Source organism: Dermacentor variabilis, chromosome 2 (genome assembly GCF_050947875.1).
Source record: "Dermacentor variabilis isolate Ectoservices chromosome 2, ASM5094787v1, whole genome shotgun sequence".
Lineage (NCBI taxonomy): Eukaryota > Metazoa > Arthropoda > Arachnida > Ixodida > Ixodidae > Dermacentor > Dermacentor variabilis.
In genome coordinates, this window is record NC_134569.1 from 111,704,725 (window position 1) to 111,730,183 (window position 25,459).

A 25,459-nucleotide genomic window follows, 5' to 3' on the forward strand; every position below is an offset into this window, starting at 1 on the left:
GCGTGCCTCATAATCAGAAAGTGGTTTTGGCACGTAAAACCTCAAATATTATTATTATTATTAAAGATGCGCACAGCTTCAGAGCGCAAGTTTCGGTCAACTACACGTGCCACCGCATACAGTGCGTGCAAGTCTAATTAGAATGGGAAGAATGCTTTGTTTAGCTTGTACGGCAAACAGTAATAAAAAAATAAAATAAGAGCGCTATTCAGCCGGACGCAAGAAATAACACTGCCGTGACAGGACAGATTATTATTATATTACTCTCTTTCGCGGTGTTACTTTGGAACACCAAAGCACACGTCCTTCGTTTCCCACAAGACACATTGCAACATGCATACATCTCAGTGCGCCTTCTTAACGTCCAGCGCACTGCGCCATTTCTAACGGGACCACGTGGTTGCTTTCTTGCACGGGTCGTATACACCACCATAGTAGAGAAGTTTCTCCCAGCGCTTGCCTTAAAGATCCTTCGAGACTTCCAAACCGCTTGACCTATCACTGTGCGCGCATGTTCTGTAAAACTCTGTTTAGGGCACATCGCTAATTGCAGCTTTTAGAAGTTTTTTGCGCAAAGGGACTCTGCGACAACAATTTCTTTTTTTTTTATGGATACTGATGAACTCTCCTCTTTGAAACAATCGAGCGCATGTATAACGATTCCCCGAGTTGTTTATTTCCTTTCGGGCTTTTCCGCCCGTACCTCCGGGTGGCGTAGTGAAATTCTACGTCAAAACAACCGACGTCCACGACACTACGAATGAGATAGAGAAGCAGAGAGGGGGGGGAGGAGGAAAGGAGGCCGAATAAAACGGGGAAAGGGGAGAGGGGGTTGGATGTTGAGCCCACTTTCTCTCGGGACTGCGTGGGAGCGCCGCGGCATCACGGAGTCGTCGGCGGTGGCGCGATCCGGGACGGGACGGGAGGATCCGATCGGGAAGATGGGGAGAGACCGAGATAGAGAGAGGAGCGGGAGGGAGGGCGCGCGGCTCTCGCGCCTCGAGTGGCGCAGTGGGTCAGGAAGGAGGGATTGCGTGACGTCAACGGGTCACGTGACGGGCGCGCGGGCGGGCGGGCCGTCCCGCGGTCCGATATAAGGAGGCCCCCGGCGGGAAGTTTTCCCCACGTCGATCCTCGGACGGGACGCTTGACTGCACGACGACAATGGGTGAGTTCTCTTCTTCCACGCGAAGGGTTTCGGGACGGCGGCGTCGATCCGGATGCCAATGGGGATCCGGGTCCCGTCTGTGAATCCGGAGGTCGTAACGAGAAACTCTACAGCCGCGACAGACGGGGTCGAGAGGTGACGGCCGGAGTGGGCCGATTAGGCGGCGCTGACGGGTTGGAAGGAAAGCGCGTCGTCCTTGGCGAAAAATACAATATCTGCGCGTCTTAATGTCGAAGGAAAGTAAAAAGAAAGGAAACCTCTAGATTTCGCTTCACCTTGCCGCGAGCAGAATCCATTGCCGCTTTGATGTGGAAGGAAGGCGTGTATTGGCGCTTATAGATAGGTCTGGGCCGCCCGTGGCCACATGTCATAATGGGAACACGCCGCATCTTTCGCGGCGGTCTTGAAATATTTCTAATGTCGAAAAAAAAACTACTTGTGGCTATTACTTGTAGACACACTTTATAGTGACTCACATTATTTCCCTGCTTTTCTGGAGAAAGGTGCTGCGAGAGGCTAAACGTTTCTCGCGGTGATGCGCTAGATGAAATGCAACCGTGTTGACGCAACGTGTTCGTTGCTGTAAATGGATGCAGAACAATAATAAAGTATTCCAGTTCAATCCAGTCCACGCGAAAGGCATTCGCAAGTGGCACTCTTTAAAGAAAGGCACGCGTATAGTTGATGCCGTCGATATACTTAGACAGCAACGACAAATCGACGTCACAAAACTGAGGAAACGAGCGTCATCGCATTGCAAGTCGGCTACTGGCAAGAGCAATATGGTACGAGTTGTGCCGGAGCTTCTGAACAGAAATGGTGAGTGTCGCATGTATGGGCCCTTTCCATGCGTGTGCTTCTAATAACTAGCGAATAAATTACGGCGTTTAACGTCCCAAGATGGCAGTCGGGGTTACGACAGACGCTACATTGTGGGAGACTCCGGAGTAGACTCGACAGCCTCGGGTTTCTTTAACATCCACCCAAAGAAGAACGGTATACACAAGCGTTTTCGAATGCTCTTACTGCATATAGGTTCCTTCAACAAGAAAGCTTCTGCAGGTGTCGATCGATTTGCAGTGTTCTCCATCTGAGACAGATGGACGGTTGCGGAACCTAGTGGTCTTGGTGCCCCTGAGATGCAGCAGAATATTTCATTTGAAAGATTGGAAGCAGTGACTTCCTTTATATTGAAAATCCTGTCTGTACAAACAACTTTTTTTATCTACGGCATCAAGGCTAAAGTTTGTATCTACGTGTGTCGAACTTGCGCAACGGGTGGGATCGCTCAAGTCGCCAGACTCCCTTTTGACGAAAGAGATCCTCTTCAGGAGGAGTCACATTTTACGTCATGGGTGCTGAACGTATGGGTCGTGAGTGCGCGTGCTTGACAAACCGCGCGTTGTATTCCACGCCGTTCTTCAAAAAATATACTGTAACTACAGTTCTTTAATGTAGAGGCAGCGCACCTTCGTGCGGAGCAAGCCCTTGACCGTTACTACAAGGCTCCAAAGTTTAATTTACATCGTACGCGACGAAGTTAGTGTACACAGGCATACTGTTTAAAGGTGCCCCTGCTGTAGCTTTCGGGAAGTCTGTCGTGGTAACGTCATATTGTTTATTATAACCATTATTGAGAATTGTAATTTCGTTGGCCCGAGTAAAAATGTCTGAAAAGAAAGCACTCTTTGCACCTTCCAATTAGGACCGGGTAAACGGCATGTGATCCGTCACGATGTCTTCGCAGATGTCGTCACCGTCATTATCTATACGGCATTGCTATAGTCGTCGCCATGCCGACGTCGTCATCTTTCTCGTATTTGTTATAGGGACAGCTACTGCTGCCAAAGTCTTTCTTTGCATTTGGCCTCTGCAGTACTTGTTTCATACGCGCGCGAGTTGTGCAGATGCACTGCGCATGCTGACCATCGCCTCCATTGTTGAAAGCGGATTGACGCAACAAAAACGGGGTTAAGGGGCGTTCCGAATGTCAGAGCCTGCTTTATATGTCTAATAATCCACAAGATCACGACCCGGCCTTCGGCGAAACTACGCGTGCTTTGCGCTATAAACCTTTATACATTTACGTCGTCTTAATGTTATGCATAAGCCTAAACGTTCGCCGTAAGTCGGCGCAGCTTTCCGCCATTTTTCCTCAGAGAACGCGCTGAAACGCCTGCAAGAACGTCTCGGATTCATGCTCCCATTGAATATATCGAGGGCACTGCGGCTTGGGACGATAGAACTGCCGGATCGCCCCACCTCACAATGTAATGTCGCTTATAACGTCGAGTCAGAGTCTCGACAGTTCGTAGCGGGTGACGTGGCGGGTAGCACCGTGTCGAAACGCACTGAAATACGTCGCGCAATTTTAGAAGTTCGCCGTCAGCTTATAATGGCGTCACTGGCTTTTTGACTTTTGTCGTTCGCTTTAGAGTGCATATGATACAAACTGTCGATTCCACTGGTCTACGGCAACGATTATTTTACGATATAGATTGTACTGCTAACATAAGTTGCAATATTTTTTTTTTCCAAATAGAAAGTTGATTTCCGGACCTTCTGAGTGGGCCGGTAAAAGCTATATCATCACAAAAGTGTCCACATTAACGAGCAGCAGGCCATAATTTTTTTGCACGGATCTCGAGATAAGCCAAGTGCTGCTGTCCCCTGCAGCGGAAATTCTTATTTGCCGTATCATACTTAGGGCCACGGCTTGAAGAGGCAAAAGGGCAGCACGTCCAGACGTATCGAAAAGATGAAAGAATCTACTGCCACGACCCACTCGCTAAAACCATAATTAAGAGCAATTACAAGCTCACATGCATCGCGAAGAGCACTGTTCATTAAGTGCTTCCTTGGTGGTTGTACGCAGTCCCATCTACACCACGCAACGTGGTCTACGCCTTATGACTTCTTCTTTAGCATAATTGTCATTTTAAGCTTTCTTTTCTTGAACAGGAGCGACACAGTACGCTCTTTCGATAGAAAATAAGAAAAGGATGGCAGGAGTGAATGCATTAAGCTGAGACGAACGCGAAAAGAAAATTTAGGCTTAGGCCTTGTGCGCATTTCGCTCCGTCTGCCCAAGACACCTCCCACAAGCCCCTTCCCTCTACTTCCTGTAGTCTTGGCGTTGCAGAGCAGGTGGACCAATAGGGTGCAGGCGCGGCTCGCGAGCGATGGCGAATCGCAGAAGCCAGGCCATCATTAGTGCCCCGAATGTTGACGTCAGCGTGACGCACAGCTGGCCGTATACCGGTAACCATAGAGACGGAAGTAGGCATAATTGTGCCGTGCGAAAAATGTAATGGCGGTGCGCTAAAGATTAACATGGCTATATTGATTACGTCATCGTAGCTTGCAACAGACGGAATAATTGGTTCCAGCACTCTTCTTGACATTCGGAGGGCAAGAGCAAGTGGGGGTATACGCCACGACACCGCCCAGACTCTGATATACCATATGGCACGCTTTTCTCACAGGTGTTAACTCCGGAGAACACGCTTGAAACGCACCTACGCCTGAACTAAAATACATACATACATACATACATACATACATACATACATACATACATACATACATACATACATACATACGTACGTACGTACGTACGTACGTACGTACATACATGCATGCATGCATGCATGCATGCATGCATGCATGCATGCATGCATACATACATACATACATACATACATACATACATACATACATACATACATACATACATACATACATACATACATACATACATACATACATACATACATACATACATACATACATACATACATACATACATACATACATACATACATACATACATACATACATACATACATACATACATACATACATACATACGGCGCCGCCTCGACAAGCCTTGGCGTGTAGGCAGGTCCTACGCTTCTGAGCTGCCAGACGTCTTTTGGCAGGTCATTTTACTTGCGAATCGTTATTGCTATTTATGATCGCTTATATAGGAAGCATAATCTCGTAAGAATGGTCGATATGTGGGGACCTATCGTGTACACATAGCTGTCATCACTGTCGATTCGACTACCGAGGCCCGTTGCTCTCCCTCGAAACAGCTGCCACGTATGTAGTAGGATGACGCCGCCACTAGGATGACTCCACTTCCACCGTCGAAAAAAAGAAAAGAAAGGGACCTGCGTCTCCCTTGCAAGAACGGGGGCAATAAATATCTGGCACTGCAGAGAGACAAAAACAATGCCATGCGCGAGAACCAAAGTCTGCCGACACGCTATTGTCCGGCGCGAACCATGTCGACTTTTTTTTTTGTGCGGAATGATTTTCTAATGTAAATCGCTTCATACCTGAGTGGAGAGTGCTTCGTCTATTGATTACATTTGTCCAGTTCCATGCCCTGTTAGTCTATTTACCCATAACTTGGTGCCCATTCTCCTGCTGCAAATTAATTACGGTTATCTGTTTTACAACTTTCGTTGAAGTCTTCATCTCATCAGTTATATTCTACGCGTATCACGAGTCCCGCGCAATCCCATGTGGGGTATCATTAACCACATTATGACCCCAACATTCAAGCTGCTCTTTTTTGTTTGTTATAACATTACAGGCTCACTGCGCTGAGCTGTTGCTCGAAGAGTCCCCTTCAGCATTTCTTAATATTCGAGATGGTAGAGCTCTGAACGCCTGACCTTCGAGCAAAAGTTCGCAAACACTTACGCAACATGTCGGTGCAACCAGGGAGTCAGCGCAGCGTACATGGCTCGAGCGTTAGGCCCTGGCGGCGCTGTCGCGCTGGCCCGTCTCCGAAATGAAATACGGCGCTCGGCCAACTCAACGGAACTGTGCATTTCCGCAGCGGCTGCATAGGCAGTCGCGCGCTTTGTTCGTCGGTCGCACCAGCAAACAGTGTCTCACCATTCAGCTTTTGTGCCGATGCACCCCCTCTTTCTCATTGCGTCTGCGATGCGTCGGCGACCGTTTCGAAATCGGGTCGTACCCCTTTACAGAGAGAGTCATTGCGACACTTTTTTTTTTCAGTATGAAACGTCTTCTCTCAAACGCAGCTCTTCTTGCCTATCATTTCTAACGGCACACGCTAAAGAAACGCATTTCGTCCCGCCTTACGACAGTTTTGTCTCGTAAAACACGTTTTCGTAACGCGTACACGCCACATCTGCATGTTCCCGACCGCACGTACGCTTGATATTCACGCTGGAGATGTTGCGACTACGTGACTTTTCGGTGCGACACGATGCATTGACTTTAAGCTCTTCTCTGTAAGTGGGCGCTTTGTCTGATATGCCGTGTGGTAATTGAACTGGAGGAAAAGCCTCTGTTAGCGTTAGCCTTTCATTAGTATAGATATCTGGGCCTTTCCGCGGTTGCCGTCTGTAGCAACAGACGACCGCTGCCTCGGGCATTGGCCTAGCGTACTGCCTGCACGAGCAGCTAACTTATCATGTAATGCAATGCGTCCGTGACGTACACCCAACGGCGCACACATTTCTTCAGGGTAATAAATGTAGTCGCGCCTTCGCATTACGCACAATGCGAAGAGGTGGGATCGTTCCCCACTTGCGGCAAGTTGATTTTTCATCCACTTTCACTGCCATTAATTTATCGTTTCTTTAATTCAATTGGTTAGTAAAACTAATTTCCTCTATGTTGTCCTTGGTGTCTTTGTTTGTTGGCTAGATAATTAAAGATCGGGCCCCTCGGTTAACCCATTTCTTCTCGTTAATTAGTTCAATAAAGCGAAGCTATTGCCTACGTTAGACAAGCATCACTATACTACAACCGCCGTACATCACGCGCGCATGCAAGTGTACGCAAGCGCAGTCTACATCCTCGTACATCCTACTGAAATGTTCCTCGTCTTCGTAATGCACTGCGTTCCCCTTTTGTATATCAGAGCGGCATGGCGTTAAAAATTTAATTCTGAGTTCTTACGTGGCAAAACCACATCATGATTATGAGGCGCGCAGTAGTGGGGTACTCCGGGTTATATTGACCGACTGGAGTTCATGTGACGTGCACCGAATTCACGGCGCACGGTCGCTTTTGCATTTCGCCCAGATCGAAATGCGGCCACCGCGACCGGGATTTGATCCCGCGCCCTTGCGCTTAGCAGAGCAACGCCAAAGCCGCCACGGTGGGTAGGGGCACGGCGTCAATGTGCCAGCGACTCTCGATTTTCTCCCAGGAAAAAAGTGACATTTTGCTGCGGACTCCCACCCTTTTTTAGGTTTAGCCACTCGTCGAAGGCAGCAGGCAGTGACTTCTTTTGACAGATCATAAAAGGCAGCGAACCAAGACGTCTCTGGTGCGCGAACATGCGCATTTAACACACATTATCACGTTGGGTGACTGATTGGTGTCTGATCGCTGGGGAGCAACGATTGTTGAGATGCGGGGTGTGACATGCTATTGTCTGCATACACCTTGCCCGGAACAGCATGTTCCAGTTACAACTAACCCCTTAGTACACACAAATTTAAATTTGAAAAAGGGCTTAAATTATTTTAGAGCGCAGCTCCTAAGCGCCCGTTCCTGGGGTGAACGTCGGCGTCCTTCGGCGGAAGCGCGCGAACGCGCTCGTGTCACTGCTCGTGCGTTCGTCTTCGCCGTCGTCTTACTCCACAGCTGGATCCGACGCCGCTCAACATGCCGGCGTTCCCATATGGCGCCCCTCCCTCTGCGAAGGCGCTGACAGTACCGGCACTGAGCAGTACCGGTGATTTCGGTCTTAAATTCTTTGCTTCAATATATCGCTAAATGAAAACACGAGTCGAGCGGCGCTCAAATTTCGCATTAAGGAGTATCTTAATCGTCGGACACGCGCTTTATTGTCGCTCATGTCGAGGTATAATCACGTAAAGATCGACTAGTAGGCACATAGGAGGAGGAGTAGATTTTAATGGAGAGAAAGGAGGAGAGGTTGGCCTGGAGAGCGTGTCTCTAGCCTGCTACTCCTCACTGGGGAAAGGGGAAGCGGGAAATACAGGGAAAGGTAGGTGGCGGGTGATTATGTTATGGTACAATGAGATACTATATACACGTTGTCCAATATGCGGATGCGCACTGTAGACGCAATACACGTGAGTAATCTTGTCCATACGAAAAGTAATCTTGTCACAAAAAAAAGGATATGGGATTGGCTGCAAGAGACCAGCTGGAGCAGTAGATGTCCGTTTGTGGCGCTGACACTGCGTGCAGCTGGCCACCATACGTCTCAACAGACTGCCGCATTCCAGGCCAATAAAAGCGTTCCTGAATCCGGTAGAGCGTCCTCGCCGAACCTAAATGGCCAGACGTAGGGTCGTAGTGCATAGCACTCAGAATCGCTGCGCGAAGGCTCTCCGGTACCACTAGGAGAAAACGTGCGCCAGTGCTGAAAAAGTTCTTCTTATACAGGCGTCCATCACGTACACAGAAATGGTTTGCTGTCGTCGAGGCGGTCGTAGCGGTGAAGAGCGGTGTTAATTTATCGTCTTCTCGCTGTTCGGCTTTGAAGCAGTCGAAGTCTGGAAAACGCGGTGACACAGAAGCCACGAGGGGATCGAAGTTGTCGGCGTCACAGTCCGTAGTGCTAAGTGGCATACGCGAGAGGCAGTCCGCATCAGCGTGTTGTCGACCGCTCTTATAAGAGACGGTGAAGCTGTATTCTTGCAGTCGGAGCGCCCAGCGCGCAAGGCGGCCACAAGGGTCACGAAGATTCACAAGTCAACACAATGAGTGGTGGTCGGTGACCACTGTAAAGGGGCGTCCATACAGATAAGAACGAAACCGCTGAACCGCAAATATTACCGCGAGGCATTCTTGTTCCGTGACAGTGTAATTCAGCTCGGGCCTACTTAATGAGCGGTTTGCATATGCAATCACGTGTTCGCGGCCACCTTAACGTTGAACTAGGACGGCACCAATACCTATGCCACTGGCATCCGTATGGAGTTCCATCGGAGCTGAAGGATTGAAGTGTTGAAGAACCGGTCGTGACGTCAGCAGAAACTTCAACTGACGAGAAGAAGAGTCGCACTCCGGAGTCCACTCAAAGGGGTGTTCTTTCGTAGCAGGCATGTCAGCGGATACGCGACGTCGGCGAATTTAGGAATAAATCGGCGGAAATAGGAACAAAGCCCTAGAAAACTACGGAGCTCCTTGACAGAGCGCGGTGCACTGAACGCTTCAACGGCTGCTGTTTTCGGGGGATCAGGGCGGATGCCATCCTTGTCGACGAGGTGCCCAAACACAAGGGTTTGGCGTTCTCCGAAGTGGCATTCCTTAGAGTTTAAAGCTAGACCAGCGTTTCTGATGCAGTTCAGGACAATATCCAGACGCGAGTTGTGTTCGCTGAGGTGCGGCCAAAGATGACGACGTCGTCGAGGTAGCACATGAAGATGTTCCACTTCAAGACGCGCAGAACAGTGCCCATAAATCTCTCGAAAGTCGCCGGAGCGTTGCACAATCCAAATGGCATCACATTAAATTCGAAGAACCCGTCAGGGGTTACAAAGGCAGTCTTCTCCTTGTCGTCAGGATGCATCGGAATTTGCCAATAGCCGGATCGTAAATCTACTGAGGAAAAGTAAGAGGCGGAATGAAGGCAGTCTATTGAGTCATCAATACGTGGGAGTGGGTACACGTCCTTTTTTGTTACAGCATTCAAACGGCGACAGTTGACGCAAAATCTCCAACATCCATCTTTTCTTTTTTAACAAGAATCACTGGAGCTGCCGACGGACTCGCTGACTCTTGTACGACTCCCTTTTTCATCATTTCGTGCACTTGTTCGTTGGTAATCTGGCGCTCTGATGGTGAAACACGATATGGCTTTTGTCTAATCGGATTTGCCGGACCCGTGTTGATGGTATGGCGCGTCCGAGACGCAGGGATTGCAGGTATTTTGTCCTTCTGCGTAAAGTCGAATACCGAAACGTGCTTCGAAAGCACACCCACTAACGTTTGGCGTTCACTCGTGCTGAGCGATTTATTTACCATCGACAAAAGGGCCGTTTTCGAACTATGGCCATCAGTAAACGACAAGAATCGTTTCATAATGCCGTCCCTGTAGCCTGCCTGTACGTTCGGTCAGCTAGAAGAACGTCCAGGAGAAAATAGGCCCACGGCGATCGTTGCGTGACATCCCGTTACTCTGACAGTCACATGGTACAGTTAAATTAGAGCACCCGACAGCGTTCTTCGGCACTTATTGCGATTATGATCTTCTCACGCTATGCAGGGCAGTGCAAACTTTTTTTTTTCATATTCGTACAAGTTGCGTGCCTCATGGGGCCCCCCGGTGCACAGGCCTTGGATTACCTAGGAGACATTCACTGGAAACAAGGAGCTCTTAGCTATGTACCATGTTGTCGCGCGTACATTATTTCGTTTTGGACAGGTGTCCGTTGTTGATGCATAAGCGTTCTTTGGCGAGTACCCCAGCAAAATCAGTCCGTAATTCGAAAAGTGTCAAACCCTTTATCTGCAAAACGAAAGCGTGATTGGGGAAGTTAAAACATTTAATCCTTAAAATAGTGTAAATGTAGATGACTGGTAGCGTTAGAATTAATAAGGAAGAAATGCAAAACGAAGAAAAACATAATAAAATATAAGAGAGATAACCGTTCTCGTCATGCCTCCTTGAAAGCTTACTTTTTTGCATTAATGGTGTGCGTGCAAAGAAGCCTGCTTTGGGATTGCGGAGTATAAAATGATGATAGAACAGCTGATTAGTAGATGTGATAATAGTGCAATAGTAGATGATCGGTAGCCTTTAAAAAATTATGACATCAGGGCGCTGACGTCGTAACATAAAAATGAAATAAAATAAAATTAATAAAAGGGAATACTGTGCACTCGAACCAGCACGGAAGAGAAATAATGAATTAAAATTAATTTCATTTAATTATGGGGTTTTACGTGCCAAAACCACTTTCTGATTATGAGGCGCGCCGTAGTGGAGGACTCCAGAAATTTGGACCACCTGAGGTTCTTTAACGTGCACCTAAATAGAAAGAAAGAAGATGACGGAGACGAAGAACAAGCAGCTACGGTGACACAGGAACAGTGAGACATTCAAAGCGGAGGAGAAGCAGGCTCCCAGCCTCCACAGAAGAAATTCAGGTTGTCTGAGTAACAAACTAAAGTTGCACGGAACGCAGCGATTAAAGAACACTGTAATCCCATGATTGTATGGAATGGAATTGCGTTCGGAACGTTATGATATAGCCTAAGCAGGATAGACATGACAAGCAACTAAACATACGAAAGACATTCTGAGAATTATCTACTAATGCGTAACGACTCTTTCATACTGTAAAAGCGATGGGTAGACTTGCATAAGCTAGGAAAAGCAAGTAAGCAAAAACGAAGTAACAGCCGAGCCAATGAACGCTTACGCATTAGTAGGCAATTCTCAGAATTTCTGCAGCATTTTTTTTACCGGATTATCTCTGTTATCAAGTTATCGTTCGGTGAAAGACACGCCTATGCTGCAACCAAAAACGTTTGTGTTGTCACGGATTCAATAGCAATAGAGTGTCCTTGTACATACACGAATTTAAGCGAGCACCTACGATTGTTCTGTAATGAGTCACGTTTGAACAGCGGACGCTGACTGTCAACAACTGTGCTCGCCACTGACGTTGTACTCTGAGTGCCTCTTATTTTTGCGGAGCGCAACTTCTCCCAATAAAGAGTTACATTCTTAGCTCATAGTTGAACAGTTCTCACTTTTTCATTATAACTATTGTCACTACAACGTAGCGATATCAGCCAAGAGACATCGAAACAAAGGAAATCCATAACAGGGCTCGAATTGTGGCACCAGCCCGGCCTTGGGAATGCATACCGAAATGGAGGTGCTGCAAAATGAAGTATAATGCCGATATTTACTATACAATCAAATGTATTGGCGTAGGTCTAGCAGAGAGCACGACAGTGTGTCAATTAATAATTACAGGTACGAAAAGCTATCTAATAGATTTTTGTACAGTGTATTAACAAAATTATGTTAGAAGGCTCACGCCAATGGATAAATTATTTGTTAGTGGTAGTAGTGGCTCGTATTTACTGAACATATATCCGGTTAGGAGACGCAGACTCAACGCGGAAGACAAGGAGCTTTCTCTGAGGCAGAATGCAGACACAGAAAGCGAACTCCTGAATATATATTTCAAAGTGGTCTGTACCTATACTGAGTAAACGTATTATATACATATTGACGCGAGCACTTATTTGTCCGGTGACCGCTTTTTCACAGACTAACAAACGTTAAACGTCACCGCTCGGCGCGGGACACGCCTGCATATATCGGAAGTTTCTCAAACGTTATCGATGGTTCTATCCGTTGTCTGTTGTCACCGAACCTTGCGCAACCTGAGTGTATGCGCGACGCGAATTGTGCAGCACTTTCTGGAAGCCACGCGGGAACCAGCGATTACGCTGGACCCTTCGACGAGTCACGTGTGAAAGCCGACGCGCTTGACCCGCAGATCAGATTTTCGATGATCGCCGACTGCGCTCGCCGCTATCGTTGTGCTTTGAGTGTCGCTTGCTTTTGCGGGCACAGGTTCGCCCGATAAAGAGTTCGTTTCGGGATTCACAGTTTTGCTACAGTGTTCTCCAACGTCACTACAACGTGACACTATTACTCTACGCTAAACTGAAGCACGCTATTCTGAGCATGCTTAATTGAAAGAACACAAAAAAGTATGTTCTCTCTTGACGGATACCGGGGCACAACTGCGCGGTAGCTCATGCGTCTCGTACTCTTTTCTTCTAATTATTTATAAAGAAACAAAATAACAGTAATAGCCAGCTCACTAATGGGTAGCACTCACCTCCGGACATCGCGTGCAGTATCACAAAAGGGATAAATTTGTTTCGTTTTGTTCCATTTCGTGGACCAAACTTTGCCCCTCGTATTATATTCGGGTCTAGAAAAGTGCATAAATTTTGAACCTTGTTAAGGATATCCTCCGACAGTATTCCTTTGTAATAAGACAGACTCTCATTGTATATAAGGCACAACAAAATAGATTTCATTGTAAGATTCGTAACAGCGCAGTTCAAGGAACGGACAAAAGGAAGGTAAAAATGGCAACAGGGCGCTGTTACGAACCTTACAATGAATCCAAACCAGCTGGCCCGACTTGACGTCTTGAAACAAGATAGCTGCCGACATCGCCTGTCTCATCGAAATGAGTCGGCAAAATGTTATTTCGCGGTCCGTGGTAGTGTGGCTTCGTGTTTGTAGGAGTCTGCAACACCTGCAACTGGCGATGCCTCGTAGACGCACTGTGCGTTGTTATATAGACATCCATCGAAGTTGCCAAGCCGGAGGTGAGGCAGTAAGCTTTCTTCGCGAGAGCTCGCACGCCCTCCGTTTTGACGGAAAGCACTGCCACGTGACTTCATCGGAACAGAACACCGCTCAGAGCGGCCGGCCGGCCAGCTATAGGTGGCATCATCTTTGTTAGCTGAGGTGGTGAAGGCAAATGCATGCCAGTAAGTAAATAATAGGAAAGCATCCCACGCCAATTCAATCGCTTTTTTTTTTTTGTCTTACTGTACCAGCTGGAACACGTGCACCGCCTTGCTGCCGGGTTCGTTTTCTAAAGACGTAATGCCAACGTGTGCGTCTCGCAAGGACGCTTCGCTTGAACGCTCTTCACGTTCGTGAATAACGCTCATTGCATTTCAGCAGCTTTTTTTCTTCATTCCTTCTTTCTTTCCTTTCAAGCTTCGTAGCGCTGCTTCGGGCGTATACTTAAAATAATCCGGATTAATACTGACGAAGATGCTACGGGTCACGTGTTCGATGCCCCTAATTTACCCGGTTTGAAATACGAAGAAAAAAATAAACGAGAAAGCGGCGTAGAGTACGCGCACAGTCACTGCGGAGAGAGAACGGTTATAAGGCAGCTAAAGGCAGGGAGATTATGATCGGAGCAGTTCACTATGCAGCTGGCTGTCCAGCACGGGGATGAGTAATCGGATAAGAGGGATTATAAGATTAACGCTGTAGACGGAGAAGAGCAAGGGGCGTACGGGTGGGTGTACCGTACACGAGGCGTGCAAACATTTGCGAGGCGACGCTCAAAGCCGTGAAAGATGTGCGCTCACGCGACTCCGGCAGCGGGTGGAGGATTGCCTTGCGTGCTGACGTGCCAGCGTCTTGAGGCCTTAGATTACGAGCCGTTGCAAGATGAGTGCCTAACGTGAAAAAGAACGTAAAGAAATTTACGTGCAGAGCACTTTTCCCTGGGAGCACTCGAAAATTAGTTCAGTCTCGGCACCGGTGCGCGTGCTTCTCACCCTCAGTCACATACGTCACAACAGAGGCTGCCCATGAGCCTGTAAGCATGCGTTGCTGTTGAAGCCGTTTGGTCGTTGCAAGCGGAAGGGAAGAGAAAGGGAAGATGAAGCTCTACAACGCTTTTCGCCGACTTCCTGCCACCTATAGGCAGGCCACACAACCCGTGAGCGAAGGTGACGTGCTAGTATATTCACATTTATTCGGCAAACGTGGCCCCCAGCTACAAAATGCTATATAGTAGTATACCTGTGTGGCTCTACCTGCGACACGTTCAGCTTACATTTCAACAAGCTAAGGTCATTCCTAATTAATGAACGCTTCCAAAATACACCTTTTATTTTACGTGCGAGAGCCGAGCAACGGCAACGCTGAATGGACTTCAAAATTATCGGACGCGAGATGGTGCTACCGTGCGCGCGCCACCACGCTCCCTAAGTGTTACGTGCTACCAAAAACTATAAAGGAATAAATTTGATGGATACAAATAAGCAAAAAAAAAATCATCCACTTTCTGGGGCAGGAAGTGGATGGTAAAACGGCGTCGCTGTGCGGTAGCTCAATTGATGAGGGCATCGCACGCGTAATGCGAAGGCGTGAGTTCGTGTCCCACCTGCGGTCTGTTGTTTCTTCATCCACTTTAATTTTCGTTCATTTATCATTTCTTTAATTCAATTAAGAACTGCAGGTAATATGTCATATGCTGTCCCTGTTGTCATTCTTTGTTGGCCTCCAATATATATATCTTGAAAGCGTGTGCAGGTCTCCTGCGCGCATTGCAATAAATATAATTTAGAGAAATCAAAATAATCGCAAGTTAACAGCGGCGCACGTCAATGGATAACAAAAGGAGACAGCAACGCGCCGCGACTACTAGCCAGTTTGGAACACAATATGGTGGCGGCCAGCTAAATGTGGTGGCGAATAGCGGCTAATGTTTTGAAGTTGTCGCCACCCTAAGCAGTGCTTCTAGTGCATGCAGATCCCCGATTGTGATGCAAGGTCACTGGAATCTGGTTATAAATGGCGCGAGGAGGTCGTGCGCCACCACATGTACTGGAGGCGTATGGGTCGCGCCGAGGCTGCAACAAAAAGTGTCAAACAGAGCATTAAGCGTGACCTCATCGCTTAAATGCTGGCGCGCTTAACGTAGTCGTATCCGACGGGCTCAGCATGATACTGTCTTTCTTCTCCAATCAGCCGGGCCACGTACTTCGCTCGACTACTCAAACAAGGTCACCTATGATAGCTTTCGCATTCAATCACGGCACCACAAGATGGTGCGAAAGACGAGATGGTACGAAAGACGAGAACGCAGTAGAGGTGTTAAAAAAAGGTATTGTTGAACACCTTTGAGAATGGACGAAATACACGCTTTCGTGAATGACGTCCTCACTAAAAGTTGCAGACGACACGCGTCCAGCACCATCAGCGCACCGACCCGGCCAGAGCACGTACCAGTACAAGCGCACAGGTACGAAAGATGCGACGTTCACAGTCTTTGACGTGCTTTAACGTAACGTCCCGGAAATGGCGACGCGCTTCATCACACAGTGTTTCCGTCTTTGATGCAAAAGCGTCAGCATTTGCTCGGGACCTTATAGAAAACGGCGCTCCCGCTGCGTGGACAGGGCAGGATTTATTACGCGGGGTTTTAGACCCATGACTTGTACGGTAGCTCGCACTACGTGTCGGACTTGAACTGCCGCCTTGCGGACACTCTGTGAATACACACTCATGCCTCGTTTGAGTTTGCTCATGCCGCTTGCTTCCATTCGCTTAGGGTATAGCCGTCCCGTATGCATGATTGCCCTTGTCCGTTCTATTTTTCGTTCTCTTCCACCTGCGACGCCAAATTTCACTGAAAACCACTGTTCACATTCGCGTTAGCTCTCTCTCGTACTTCTTTCTTTGTTTTGTGTTACGTTACTGAGCAGTAAAGTTAGTAAACTCGAAGCAAGTGAACTTATATTACGTTTCCATGTTACACATTTCATACTAATGATACTCGTATTGTGCAGGCTTCATGTTGAATGCATTTGTATTACGGAACCTGTACAGTATTTAATTCTAATCTTACGATATACATTGCTCCTTTTTGTATATTAAGCCCCACTATTGATGATCGGAGTGAAATGAAAAGGACAATAAATGGGTCAACAAGTGCCTGAAATGTAACTGCACTAGTGAAAAACGAGAAAGTGAATTCATAAATCTAAATGCAGCCGGCGAGGAACCTACTGTAGGATAAATAAAAAAAAAATAAGAAACGTAACTTCGCCCAACACACGATCGAACATTTGCGACGAATACCAATCACAACGTATTCTGGGAAAACTTCGAAGCAATGAAGCCACCGAAAGATGAAATGGCTAGAGCCAATGGTTGCCGCATCGAGGACGTCGTGGAGAAGTAGGCTAATGACGAGCTTCGATTTGCATCTGCGAGGACTCCGTCTGGCGAGAGCTTACTCCGACGCTTGCGCTTTCGAGGAAAGTGCCGAGCACTAGCGTCGTGTCGACAATCTACTAAATCTCGCACGATCGCTGAACGACAAGATGAAGGCAAATTGCAGATGACTGCCCGCTCTCTGCGCAGCACTCATCAAGATTCAGCTTTACCCTTTCGAGTCTCAATACGTCTTGGACTTTCTCCTTAAACTTTTTTTTTCGTGCCAGGCTAACGAGTCGCCATGTGTCCGGCGCTCTTTTAGAAGTTATTTTTTTCTGATATGCAAACTAGATATGCGCAAATGACGTCGAAATGACTCCCGAGAAAAGTATGCCTGAAACAGATGCCGAAGCCACGTGACGTGTGGGACGCGACTGGTTTGATCGCACTGCCCGGATTTGTCACTACCTAGCTTGCGCATGGCATCAATACGCGGGCTTCCCGGCCCCAAGATAATGTCACTCGCACATCCAGGCGCTCAAAAAAAAAAAAAAATGACTACCCGTGAGTCGGCACCTCTCCTCGGCATTATAACGCCTACATCTTGCTTTTGCGGTCGGAAGGCGTAAATCCCGTAAGAAGCTTATAAGATTTAGACAGCGGCAGACGGCACTGCAGACGACAGCTGCAGACGGGAAGAGAGCGGTAAGCCGCTGTTCGCCTACCGTTTTAGTTTGGTTATCTGGTGCAGCGAAGGGGCCCAAGCAGTATGAGAACTGTTCGAGAGAAGCAACGCTATCTATTCTCTCTTCATTCGTGTGAAAAGACGCTTCTGCGTTGCAATCGGGCGCCCCACGCGTATTATTTATAAAGGTGGCCGCAATGTCCATCTCATTTGTAGAGCACGTGAACATATTTTCACCGAAAGGAAGCGCCGTGGGTGGATACAGTATCAGACTTCCATATCGACTACTTATGCGCGTTGCGTTGTTCTTGTTTCTCAATTTACTCCCCCTCTTTCTCGTCCTTTAAATCCTTTGGTTTCGTTTTCTCCCTCGCTACCCAATTTCCTTGCGCGCGGCATTCCATAACAGAAGCCGGTCGGGCTTGTTGGCGCGTTTCTATACCGTTGCGTGAGCCCGTTGGGCTTCGATCTGTCTCGTGGTGTTTTGAATGCAGTACAATAAGCAGTTTAAGGAACTCTGCGAAGGGTAGTCGACTGGAAATGGCTGCTGTTAGCCATTCTGCCCGTCCCTTATCATTTATCTACTCGTCTCGAAGACAACGGGTGAAATGCAATTATCGCTCGAATGCGAATGAAGCGCTCTCTCTCAAGGGTGTGATCTGTAGTTATATGCAGTAACCTCTTGTCGAACGAAAATCGTTTTAACGAAAATTACTGACATAAGAACTCAAAGCCGGACGAATGGGTGAGGATCAGCGCTCTGTATGTTCATTTCTGTCTTGTCGTCTATCTCCCTGTCGCGCTGCAGTGAATAACAAATAAATGTTGCGGATAAACAGGACTATGTAAGCAACCTTGGCTCCATTTATAGTGCCAGTCATGATAATGCTCTTTAAGTGATCATCACAGCCTTTTGTTAACGTCAATTGAACAAAACTAAATACTTCCTCCGCCATGATCAAGACTGATTCACTGTCGCCGAGAATGACCTGATTTTAACGAAGCCAGCTATATAAGTCAGTCAGAATTAAACGTGCTCCTCGTTGCTACGTTGAAAAAAAAAACTACTTCTCTACTTTTCACGGATGCGAAAAGGAAAAGAAGAGCATTCCGTACTGTTACAGCATAGCGGCTGCAACTATGCGAAATAAAACGCAGATAAGCAAACATCTTAGCGGACTTTACTGGAACGCGATGGCGGAATAGAAAGTTTGGGCCAATAAATGAAAGCCCAGCGTACGAAGTGAACGAAGCCCAGTCCTACTAATTCCTTTGAAAATGCAAACCCAATGCTGACGACGAAAACATTGCTACCGAAGTCGCCCGGCCAGAGGGAAGATATCGCGCGAACGAACATCTTAATGAATTTGTACTCGAGTCTACAGTTCACAACCAGTTCTTACAGCCGAAAAACCATTGTGAATTCCACACCAGTGGCCAAATCTACAACGCGTTTCGGTCGTAAGAACATGGTGATTGACCGGGCACTTTCGCTGAAGGGTACGTTCGTTATCACGACTGGCTGCCACTTGGTCCTAAGAAACGCTTAAAACAGCACGCTTAGGGGTGCTGTTCTGTCCCGAGACGAACACCCTAAAGTTTAAGGGTGTAAAATATTTTATGGTACGCGACAGCTAGCTCAAACTACGCCTACTTTGAGAAAAGCCGTTGTTGAAATTTGTGTGGTAATCGCGACTGGCACCCCCCACCCCCTCTCCCTGGCGCGCACCGAAACACATCAAACGAGAGTGCGGCACCGATATATATCAAAGATGATTTCATGCAGTTTTCGCTTCATCTGCCGCAGCTATCCGTCGTGCGCCTACACTTGTGACAAAATACCTCGCCGGAAAGAAAAACTTCACACGTCCCCGTCATTCATTCGATCATTCACCCCTTAAGAATGAAGGCGTTACAGCCATCGGAAAAACATCGCGCTTTTAAGGCTGCTAAAATTGTCTGTGTGCGAGTGGCCTCGTGAATGCGGGCTTGCGATAGTCGATGCCGGGTGCGAAGAAGGAGTATTTTTTGGCTCTGTTGGTCGAGCATTTGCCACATTGCTTGCGCAACTGCGCCTGCAACTACAGCGTCTAAATCAATGCGGAACTGTGCTGAACTCGTCGGCGTACCCTTGGCTATACGCATGGGTATACTTTGAACAATTTGCGATGAGCAAGCGCAGACATCGGCCGCCTTCTGAGGAGATGACCGGGCATTAACTGTGAAAATAAAGGCCGCACGCGGAGTTCGACGTCTTCGGTACAACGCCGGTGAAAGAAAGCAAAAAAAAAAGAAGAATATATATACGTGAGATATCTTCACACGACGAAGAGCTAGAAGTGGGAGCGCACGCAAACTGAAGTGTAGACGGGTTCGAACGAGCACGCGATGCTCATTTTCCCACGTGGGGGGGGGGGGGGAGGGGCGCTTTTAATGCAAAATACGGGAGAATGCGGAGCCGCACGCATCGCGGAAGAATCAAACTGCGGCGTCAGCACCGCTTGGCGCCTCCGCTTGAGATTTCCCGCTAGCCTTTCAGAGGCGCACACGCGCGGAATAAGCTTTGATGACATGGCATCGAGAATATGCACGCGGCTGACTCCTCTCTCTCTCTCTCTTTTGTTTATTTGAGCCCCGCTAATAAGAGCGGATATTTCGAAGATCAAGCCCTGCTTTGGCAATTTAGCGTACCTTGTTGAAACAAAACTTCTCTTAGGAGAAACGAAACTTGCTTCACTTCTTTTCATTTTTTTTTAGTTTGAGTTTGCGAAATATTCCGGTGCGTACGTACCGCACTTTCTCACACGTAAGTCAACTCGAATACTAACAGATTTCACTGCTTCCATGACGCAAGGAAAGGAATGTCGCAATCTTATGTTGACCTGCTACTCACCTGCAAAAGAAGAACCAAGTCAAACATACAAAGAGAACCAAGGCAGACAAACCTTACGAAGGAGCCGCGAGGCCAGTTGACGAACACCCCTTACTTTAGATCTTACTCCTTGTGCTTCTTGAGGACGACGGGTTTGTGTGAACGTCTGTGACTGTTAGTGCAATTACTATTGGACCACACGCGTCAGCGAACTCACCGCTAATTTCCTTCTTTCCTTCCTTCCTCTCTCTCTCTGTCATCTTTGTTTTCCCCTTTTCCATTCTCCCGATGTAGAGTAGCCAACCGGATGTTATTCTGGTTAACCTCCCTGCCTTCTGCTTTTCTCTTTCCTTCTTCCTTCCTTCGGAAAACTTGCTGAGGCGTCTCAATCCGGGCATACCATCGTGCTGCAGTGGATTCCTAGCCATTGTGGAATGGCTGGAAATGAACAGGCTGACGCGAAGCAAGAAAGGCGCACACTGACGGGAAGATTATAAAACTTAATTTTTCCCGCTATGACATCAACGTTTTGCTCCATAACTCCATCAAAACATCTATGGCGCGACAATGGGACAAACCCGAACATCAGCAAGATCGCCTCCATAGACTTGACGCTGGTTTGCGATTCCGGCACAGAGGTATCGTACAGGAAATAACTGGATCGGTGGTTTCTGAAGGTGCTGTACAAATCTGCTTGTCATAGTTGGGGTCTTTAGGCAACAATTAAAAAGATGAGTAATTAAACTCAATCAGTTAGTGAGGTATGCAGAAAACAAGAAATCGCCTGAATTACTATGGACCAGTCTGAATATTATGCCTTCGGTTCAATTAGCTTCCGGCACACCTTTCATTTTTAAAATCTTGGCTCAATTTACGTGGGACAGCTTGTGTACTAGGAAACAATACATTTTACAGTCTGCACGGAAGAGGTTGAAAAAGGCAATCACTGAAATGGCACTTCTCATATCGATTACACAACGGAAAATTCGGCAAGACGTAAACGTGTAAATAAGCAAAAACAAACAAACGAACCAACAAATAAAGGTCATAGTAATGCAATGATAATACAGGACGAAAACATGTTATTCGTAAATGAATTTCTAGATTTAAAGAAAAAAAAATGTTGAGCGATGGAACAGGCCTGAATGAGACACGGATAACGTGGAGTCTCATGCCAAAGGAAAGGTCAATAAATTTAATTTGTAGCGCGGCAGCAGCACTAGGCGTGGCGTGAATGAAATAGCAGACGTTCACTTGTTGCGCTCGCCGCGCGCTGTAGCACCGGCTAGCGTCCGCGGCAGATTGAACCAAGTCTGAGGCATCGCCGACGTGTCCTGTCTGCTCTCTTCGAAGGCCTGTCGACACCAGCAGGTCCGCGGTGTCGCCCGCTGCCACAAATTAATTGTATGATTATTAAAGCGAACCTTTCTTAGAGTTTTTCTCAGATGCGTTAACCAGTAAACTCGATTCAATCATGATGACGATGACGTTCGAAGCTGAAATACCAACAATGAGATGGGACAGAATTTTTTTCTTTAGAGAACTTAGGCAAAAGGGGGGGGGGGGTGACGAAACTAGCTGGTTGTGCGGGAGTAAATACGGTATTTCCGGGGCTCTCCCGATTCAGCGCTCCGTCCAGCACAGCGGGCGGCATATAACTGGGACAACTGCGATCGCGGCGTGCCTGCCGCTCCCTCGCGCGCGATTCCGCTTCTCCGCTGCTTCTCGTGTTAATACGCCAGTGGTTTCCTCCTATCGACCGCACCGCTTTCTCATCCCCGTTCCAACCGAGCCAATTAAAGCGCTTCGCGCCACGCGCCTTCGCGAGCGAGCGCGTGTCGCAGACAAATTCGCAGTGTAAGCATTTGAGCGTGGCAGCTCTGATCTTCTTACGGGCGCTGATCCCGCGAGCTCGCCAAGCGCGGGTCGTTGTGCGATCCTGGCGATCCGCTGTCATTTGGACGAACTCCACGTTGTCAAAAGAAAAGAAAAAAAGAACGCGGCCGCAAGAAGAACTTTTGGGAAACTCTCAGACCAGACTATCATCGTTACTTCGAGCTCCTAATCGCGTGTGCACTTTTTTTTTTTTTGTCCCCTCGAGCAAGTTAACGCTCGTGCGGGACGACAGGAGAGGTGAGGAAGGGACACTGAAAACTCACGAGGCACGATCTGCTTACGATATGTGGAGCGCTGTTCTAAGCGCGTCTATCGATCGTTTCGAAACCTATCGCCCGTTTTCACACTGCGAGTTAAGCACGTAAAAAGAGGATGCGGTGTTATTTGGCACGCGTTCTAGGGCTATTCGCCTTTGATTAGGACGTAAGGCGAATAACAACCGCGGCATATCATTTGATCTCAGACTTCGTCTTCGTTCTGGCGTTTAAAACCGCAGAATTATTATTATGCTTTTGACATTGAGAACGCGGACGCGGCCCTTCCCTTCTGTCTCATAAAATACCGACGAAGCCTCGCAGCCGACAGTCAGGTATCAGGCGTGTTCTCTGAAATCTATGTCGTTCATCGGCTTACATTTAGCATTTAAATCAACGTGTTTACAGGATTACAAATTAAATTCTGCGGTTTTAGGCGCGGAAGCTACGGCATGATTACGAGGCACGCCGTAGTGGGATAGACTCCGGATTAATTTTGTTCACCTGGGGTTCATTAACGCGCACCCAATGCGCGGTACGCGGGCGTTTTTGCATTTCGCCCCCGTCCGAATGCGGCCACCGTGGCCGGGATTCGATCCCGCGACCTCGTGCTTAGCAGCGCGACGCCGAAGCCACTACACCGCCACGACGATTGTGTTTTACAAGATGTATAGGATATTACCCCGACCTGTACACGCATCTTCATAAACGGGTTAGCGGAGAAGACTGCTACGTTCTGATTTCCCTAACGTGCTACATGGCCAAAGCATAGATAACTTAAGATTATCCCCGTGTTCATACAGTGTACGACATTTAGTGATACGAACTCATGAGCGTGTACCCTGCGTTAAGATTATTGTATAGTGTTTCGATGGAGCGTGAGTCAGTTATAGCGTCGAAATTTGTTCCAGAGACTCGTATTATCGGGTTACCTAAAAGCAAAGCGCATTGCCGCGGCAAGCGCTTTTTTTTTAGAACTCGTTTTCACCAAAGGACGAAATAATAAGCGGCCTGCTTTCGCTTTTCGGAACGGAGTTTAACCTGCTGACTGGCGGTTGCGCTTTCTAGTTTTAGTGCGCCAGCGCCCACGATACTGGTGTCTAACGGACGCGCCGGAGAGGCTGGCCTACGTTATGGCGTTGTAAACTTGACGCGAAGACAGAGCTTTCCGCCGGGCACTTGACGGCGCTGCGTTAGAGATTGCTGCGTAAACGTGATGCTGTGGTGCGTCGCGCAGCGCAGTGTCGTGGAGACGTTGCAGCGCCGAGTCACGTGTTCTCACGGACGTATAATGCTCCTTACACCGTCTCTCTTGTTTCCGTCCCGAAAAAAAAAATATCAAACGGAAGGGAAAGAAATTTTCGCGCAGGATATGCTCTTTTCGCGAAAAAAAAAAGAAAGACAACTGTGTGCAGAAATTTTTGGAGCTTCTTCCTTTTGGTTATAGTTGCGGTTCCTGGCTTTCAAAAAAAAAAAAAGGAGAGAGTGAGAGGGAGGCGGGAAGAAATGAAAGCTAATCAGCACGCGACCTCTTGACGTCAGCTTTTAAGTCCCTGGTGCTGCTTAATTCAACCCTGCAAGTTTATTGAGCAACGAAGCACGTGTGCGCGTGTGCTTCTCTTCAACGCCATTTGCACTACGAAGCTGTGAAGCCCAACATATAACAGGCGCAATGCGAAAAACGAGACACGGGCCGCACTTTCAGCCAGCCGCATCGGTATTTCAGAGGTGCACTATTACGTTTAGAGGGCCACAAAAAATATACATGAAATAAAGAAGCGCTGCTAGGAATCTAAGAGGATTAGCTCAGCACTGCATGGTCGCGGAATAAAACTGGTTCATCGACACTCTCGGATCTGCTGCGCCCTTTCGACCAGAACGAGATTAAAAAAAAAAGAAGAAATAAAAATCAGTTCAAATTCGTCTGACTGGCTGCTGCCACGACGCATTTACACATCAATACCCCTACCCGTCGGCCGTCTGGACACCGGCGGGCAGTCTTCCAGGACTTCTGCCGTTGTTTCAATTTGCGCTGTCATCCGTCCTCGTGGCAGACGACACATCTTGCCGAGCGGAGCGCGGCGCCTCTGAGACTCGCGCGGCGGCTTGAAATAAAACCGTGAAAAGTGACGCGGCAGCCACGCGCGAACCGTTTCGCTGGCCTTTCACACACAACCACCTCTCCCCCCAGCCTTCTCCCTCCTTCGTCTTTACGCCGGTTTCAGGCACACGGCGCGCACGTACAGGTTTCTCCTGCAGCCTCAGACGCCGCACGCTAGCCCGCTGTGCTCGCATTGTCTGTATAATGTGGCTGTCCTCCAGTTGCACCGCTCTCTTTTGTTTTTAGTGGCTTCTTGGTCCGCCATCAGTTCGGCCGTTATGCTTTTCGCAACGCCATTCGTCCCATTGTTTCGTTCCTGCCTTCCCCGCCCCCTGTTTTTTTTTTCTTTTGTGCCTTTTTTGTTTATTCGTGGCATCTCGAGGCGTTCTGTCGTCGTGATGGCATGCAATAGGAGTGATTGCTGTACTCTCACAATCCAACTGAGAACCACACGTTCTCTTCTTTTTTTTTCTGGGCAAGGAAGTGAGACGAGACTGCGGCCTTGAACTGACCATCACAACAGGCCGCCTGATGAAACAAATAAGAAAAAAGAAACCCGGACGCACAGGCGTTGAAAGAGGAACAAAAGGAAGACGTAAACATTTCCTTCCTATCCTAAGTGAAGCGGCCTACGCAGTTCTCAAAGGATATGAAAAAGGAAACACGAAACAAGCCTAGAATGGTACACTGCTCGTTCGAAACAGGGATGATTGAAAGCGTGGTTGGTAAAATACAGTTGTTTTGCAAATGGGTACAACCGCCTGTAGTGGAGGAACAACA

At 47.9% G+C, this 25,459-nt stretch overlaps 1 protein-coding gene across 2 annotated transcripts in view; it reads left to right on the forward strand.

Annotated features, from left to right (window-relative positions):
- The first annotated feature begins 1,064 nt into the window (after positions 1-1,064).
- Positions 1,065-25,459, forward strand: part of LOC142570941 (uncharacterized) — a 43,550-nt gene continuing 19,155 nt past the window's right edge. The window contains exon 1 of one of the 2 annotated variants that reach the window (XM_075679242.1): positions 1,065-1,168. In XM_075679242.1, coding sequence (XP_075535357.1) covers positions 1,165-1,168 — 4 coding nt within the window. In that variant the 5' untranslated portion in view covers positions 1,065-1,164. The remainder of the gene's footprint in view (positions 1,169-25,459) is intronic. The other variant, XM_075679243.1, reaches the window with a different exon arrangement.